The following is a 6356-nucleotide window of genomic DNA, read 5'->3' as shown; positions in this document are numbered from 1 at the left end:
ACTTCTTTTTTTGTAATTAGTCTTTGGTTTGGGAACATATACATTTGTTTTACTTTTACGAAAGTCATAGCTGTAATCATTGAAAGAAAACAAGTATGTTAAGTAAGATGGTGCCATATTATTTAAAATTTTATAAACAAGAATATTACATTCATTAATATATTTATTTGAAATTGGAAGCCAATTTAATTTACTAAGTACATTTGTACTAGGTGAGTCCCAGGCTGCTCCACAAACAACACGAGCTGTTCTGTTTTGGATTGTTTGTAGTTGTTTGGAAACAGTTGAGCCACAGTTTCCCCACACAATGTTGCAATATTTAAGGTGAGGGATTATTATAGCATTAGAAACCATTTTTAATATAGATTGTGAAAGGTATGGTTTGGATCTTTTTAACATATATAAACCTTTCAAAGATTTTTTCCGAATATTTTCAACATTGGCATTCCAAGATAAATTTTAATCTATAATGACTCCAAGATGCTTACATGATTTTACATTTGAAAATTTTCTTCCATCAATTTGAACAGTTATAGGCTTATCATCTTTTGTACTTGCTAGGCGTTGTCTTGAGCCAATTAACATAAACTCAGATTTTTCAATGTTTAAGCTAAGTTTGTTACATGAGAGCCACTTGTATACAGATTCTAAATCACCATTAATACATTCGATGGTATCATTGATTGAGTTTGATGCATAATATATGGCTGTGTCATCAGCATACATGCTAACTTTACACTGTGTTACAATATTTGGGATATACATAAGAAATGCAAGAGGACCTATAATAGAACCTTGTGGTATTCCACATTGAACCTTTTTAGTGTTTGATATAGCCCCATCAATACATTCATTTGAACACGATCACTTAAATAGCATTTGAACCAATCAAGACTATATTTACTTACACCATATAGTTTTAATTTACCTAATAATATAGAATGGTCTACTGTGTCGAATGCCTTTTTTAAATTGACCATTGGTGACCATTATTCTAATTATTTAGACCCTGATATATTTCATTTACACACTCTTTACAATCAGGTTTATTCACTTGAGAATAAACCTGTTGTTCATTTTTCAGTTCTTCGCAATCTTTGTTAGGTTGAGCTCTAATTTGATCCAAATCCTTCAGTTTTGTATTCGATTGTTTCTTATTAGCTACATTAATATCATCGCTGCTTAACATATCACCTCCAGCTTATATTTCATTTTCTGTTTCCTGATAATCTGCGCGGAATTCATTGACGTCGATCGCAGCATAATCATAAATTTCATTATTTAGTTCAACCTGGGGATCATCACTCCTAAATCTAGGTGACGTATTCCTGCCTTTTGATGTTTGTTGATTTTTAATTCGCTTTCGTCTCAAAAACAAAAAGATTATTATAAATGCAACCACAACACAGAATAGAACACAAATAACTACAATAATGACTGAAGTGCTCTGAGATCCATCATCTTCATCCCTGTTATTCACATCTGGAATTATTCCACTTCCATCTTCTTCATCCCTATTAGTCACAGTTGGAATGTTGCCACTCTCATCTTCTTCATCCCTATTATTCAAAGTTGGAATACGTAAAGTCTTGTTTCCCTTTCCAATGGCATTTTCTGCTTCACATGTTATTTTCATCTCAGATTCAACTTCCATTGGTTTAATGATTGTTAAAACTCCATTTGAAATTGTGAAACTGTCTTTTGGAATACTAGGCTCTCTAATCCAGTGTGTTTCATTTACAGGAGGCCTAGCCTCTGCTGTACAGTGAAATGCCATTTGAGATATTTGTGTGATGTTAATCTCAGGTTTGTAGTTGACAGTGATGGGGCCTATTGAGCAATTTTTGATCTCATTTGTTCCCTTTCTCCTTAATTCACAAACAAACATTGCATTGTGGTCCCCTTTTGTTAAAGTGAAATTGTGCATAATGTAGCTTGTTTTTTTATTAAAGAAAGTAGGCAAGACTTTTCCATTTCCTGTATTCAAAGTTGTAATAATAGTAGGATCTGAATCATTGTGACATGATACTGTTAATGTTTCTCCAATGACATAGTAAGTCTTAATTTCTCCACAAATTGGATTTAGAATTGTCAATCTCTGTATAATCACTTTTGAATTTGCAAAAGAAATAGCAACTGAATTTCCATTTGTTTTAATTACAGAACACATATATAATGTAGTAACATTGCCATCAGATCCAAAATTTATATTATCTGGTATATTAAAAAGAAGAGTAAAGTTCATTCCATCACCAGAAATTGAAAAATTTTCACCAAAATCTCTGTAGACATCCCTGTTGACATCCCTGTTGTCCGAAATAAATATGAACTCAGTATTTTCAACCTCAAGCCATCGGACACTGTGGTTTTCAGGTAATTTTTCCACTACACAGGGCAATGTAACCTGCTGTCCTGGGAATGTCCTCACCTCTTCAGGTGGCCTGGTAACAAACGCAACATCAGCAGATGTACAGGAAATCAAAACAATCAAGATGTAAACTATATTATGCATCTTGCCTGTCTCTCCAAAAAATGCCATTGGGCTGCAACTTCTGAATCAAAGAAAATAGTTCATATTAAGCACCCATGGCAAACATTTAAATATTGAATGAATGAATGATGCACTGTTTTCACAGTATTTATATAAGTACATCAGAAATTTGATTTTTGTTTGCTACTGTTCTTCAATACAACACAGGGGCGGATCCAGGGATGTCCAAAAGAGGGGCCGAAAGTTGGGCCAATCGAGACACCACTGTCCTAGGGGGACCGCGGGAATTTCCCCCGCAAAATTTTTGTGTTCTAGACGCCCAAAAATAACATTTGAGGCGTTCTGGGCTATCATTTTTTTTTTCTTTTTCTTTTTTTCTTCTTTTTTTTCTTCTTTTTTTTAAACTTTTTTTTCCTCCCAAAATCTGCCCCTGCAACATATCGACGAAAGGTAAGACGGCTTTACAGAAATATAGAAAAGCATTAAAAAGCCATTGCTTGGAAACTTACTGTACAATTACAAATTATAAATTACAACATAACATTTTTTTTAATAAATTATTTATTTTATAATTGTTTTTGCATACCTTATAAAAAGATAAATTAATTTAATATGGTAAGAACAAAAAAAATTGTGTATATAATTATATAAAGACACTAAAATTCTGATTGCACATATTTTAAATTTACAACTTAATTAAATTTTAAGATTATTAATTAATATTTTTACATTTATAGTTCCTGCTATTGAGCAGAATGTATCGCTATCTGTCATTTTGAAGCATTTTTCAAACAGGCAAATCCAGGCCTAGGAGAGGAGGCCTACATGAGAAAACATGATTGGCGGCAGTTGGTGTAGGCTTAAGGAAGATCGTTTAAGCCGCCGCAAAACAAGTTCGACCGCGATGTATAGAACACTTTGTATAGTATGTTTCAGTCAATTCGATTCATTGAATGACTACTAAATATTCCATTCCTATTATTACAATACGATAAATATGTATAATGACTTAAAAAGTTCGTAACCAACAAAAATAAGATAAGCTTTGAGGCTAACTTCTTGACCTCATGTCATTTAAAAATTCATAACTCTATAACAGTTTCGTATACTAATATTTTTTCTTGAAAATGTTTTTAAAGGGGCTATTCTATACTACTATGTGGTTTAACATAAATTAAATTCCTCAACAAAAAAATACTGTACTGTACATGTCTAGGCCTACTTAATATAGTTTTACTAACAAGTCTAAGTGATTTTCCTGATTGATGACAAAAGAATGCACAGTATTATACTGTAGTAGTTGTGCTCAGCTTTGGTATTTTTATGAAACAGGTCTCTAACTTCACAATCTACATTGACAAATACCGTACTCGTGCGAATAAGCGCCCGGGCGTTTAAAATATTTTTTGCACTTTCTGAGGGGCGCTTATTCGAATGGGGCGCTTATGAAAACAGAGTGGAAATTGAGGGGGCGCTTATGGAAATAGATGAAAATCGAGGGGTTCTTATGGGAAATTATTTTAATAATTAAAAATTAAAGAGTCACTTTTTGAATGAAAAAAAAGATTATATAAGGACATTACGAATGGTGGTTAGAAAAGATAATCGTCCAGAAAACATGGCCCATAACAAGAATGCGTGAATATTTACATAACAGCAAAATAGCAGATGCAATTAGTGGTGGGTAGTGGTTGTTGGCCATCAGCCGATTGAGATTAGCAGGATGGCAGGATCATTGTGTTTTTCTTGAAAACTCAGATGAGAATGTGCTTAAGGTCGAAAAAAGAGGAGTAGGACTAGACATAGACAAATATGTAAAAAGATTAAAGTTGGAAATATACTGTCTGTCCAGGGATTGGAGCTCTCATCTGTCCAGGGATCGGAGCTCTCATCTGTTCAAGAGAAATATCCTTATTTTGATATTGACTAAAGAAGAATGTGTTTCCACTCTACAGCTCAAATCATGCCAACAACCACAGTCCAAGGATTGATTGGATTATTGACTTGCTAAAAAAAAAAATCTTATGAGGGGGCGCTTATTCAAATTAGAAGGGACGCTTATTCAAACGGAGCGCTTAAAGAAATTTTCAAGATTGAAAAAGAAAAGCCTATCTTAGTAGTGTATTAAAATAGGCCAATGAATTACAGTGCAGTATCATAGGACTTTCGTGTTGTTACTGTTCCAAGTAGCGATAATATACATATTTCTCTTATTACAAAGTACAAGTTATGTTTTATAAAGAGGTATAGTATAGTAAATCATGGTTTTAACACAGGAAACTCTCATATGGTAACTAAAACAATGCTAGTTCAGAGTATTACTAGTACTACAGCACTGTAATGCATATACCTATTTTAATACACTACTGAGATAGGCTTTTATTTTTCAATCGTGATTTCAGAGGTCAAACAAATTTTTCAATTTTTTTTCAATCATATAGTGGTGTAGACTAGTCTTTTAAGAACATTTTGCTGGAAATTTTTTTTGGATACGATGCCCCGTTATAGAGTTATAATTTTTTAAATAACATGATGTCAAAAAATCCGCCAAAAAGCTTACCTTATTTCTGTTGGTTACGCACCTCTGATTCGCAATGTTTGTCATCACTTCAAGATGTCTACCGATTCGTGAAAAAGGCCTATTAGTGAAGAAATACTAACTTTAAAGAACATCCATTTATGAGATGATCCCTTAATCACATCCTTTGGTATCTGATGTATAACTAAACTTACTACTGTAATGGGAAAACTTACTTAAACTCTAAATAAAGTTATAAAGTACATTAAGCACAATAAATGGCACTCACCAGAACTTGTAGAACCTTATGTGCTCCAGTATAGATAATTCTTAAAGATAACACCCTTATGATGCTACTTATATTCTTTAACTTTATTGAGACACAAATATCCTTGCTTACTTGTTGAGATCTTAGGTGTGACTGAGGAGCATTCCAATGGGATGATGCTTTATTATTCAGGTTTATTTATTCAAATTCAAATCACAAAAAGGAGGACAGGTACAAAAATTCACAAAGCAAAAATCAATAGCAATATAAAATTGAATTGGAGACTAATGGTGTTAAAACAGAATTACAATAAAATTACAAAAATACATTAGAAATACAAGTAGAAAATATAAAAATACATTGAATTAAAAGCAATATTATTTAAAATTACTAATTTATGTACAATTGAATTATGTATTAAAATTAAAAAATATTATTTATTATTATTCTCAATTTCAATTATTATTATTATTATTTATTGCACTTGAGCTAATCCAATTATAACTAATGCGGTAGAAACTGTCTGAAAAAGAAATCACACTGTGGACTTCACTTGCTATTCAGTAGGGATGTCATATACGGAAGGGGGCTATTTCTTAACCTCACATTCTTGAATTTATATTCTTTGAAGTCTTTGGTATTACGGAGGTTCATAGAGTGAACCTTGTCCAACAGTGGAAACCAGTGTTTAAAGCGCTCGGATTCCACAGCCTTCCTTGCAAGTTTAGCACACAGTGAGGTTCTGCGGTCAGACAGTCTCTCCAATTTAAGAACGTTAAGAGCATCTTCATAATTGGTAAATGACTTTGATAAAATACATCTACAAACCCGTTCTTGGATTCGCTCAATCTGTTTTGTTTGTTCTGTTGTTAATCCTGGATGCCAGACAGGGGCTGCGTACTCAACAGTATGTCTTACATAGCATTTGTAAAGTTGGACAAGTTCTTTATTATTTAGGCCTGCTCGTTTAAGCGCCCACATTAAATACATTTTTTTATTAGCGTTTTTAACAATAGCCCTAGTATTGGTATTCCATTTCAAATCATCATCGAGGTGAACACCAAGCAGCTTCACAGTGT

The 6356-nt window shown here is 32.9% G+C and overlaps 1 protein-coding gene across 1 annotated transcript; it reads right to left on the bottom strand.

Annotated features, from left to right (window-relative positions):
• Nucleotides 1-762: 762 nt before the first annotated feature.
• Nucleotides 763-2111, bottom strand: LOC117115572. Its single transcript, XM_033259431.1, has 2 exons — nucleotides 1549-2111; nucleotides 763-1503 (listed from the first exon to the last, which is right to left on the bottom strand). Exons 1-2 carry the CDS (start codon nucleotides 1925-1927, stop codon nucleotides 1202-1204), a joined length of 681 nt encoding a protein of 226 aa, XP_033115322.1. The 5' UTR covers nucleotides 1928-2111; the 3' UTR covers nucleotides 763-1201.
• Between the last annotated feature and the right edge of the window lie 4245 nt (nucleotides 2112-6356).

This window comes from Anneissia japonica, unplaced genomic scaffold (assembly GCF_011630105.1).
Source record: "Anneissia japonica isolate Jap-2015-1 unplaced genomic scaffold, ASM1163010v1 scaffold4819_len49441_cov112, whole genome shotgun sequence".
Classification (NCBI taxonomy): domain Eukaryota; kingdom Metazoa; phylum Echinodermata; class Crinoidea; order Comatulida; family Comatulidae; genus Anneissia; species Anneissia japonica.
This window is presented reverse-complemented; position numbering and strand designations above follow the sequence as displayed.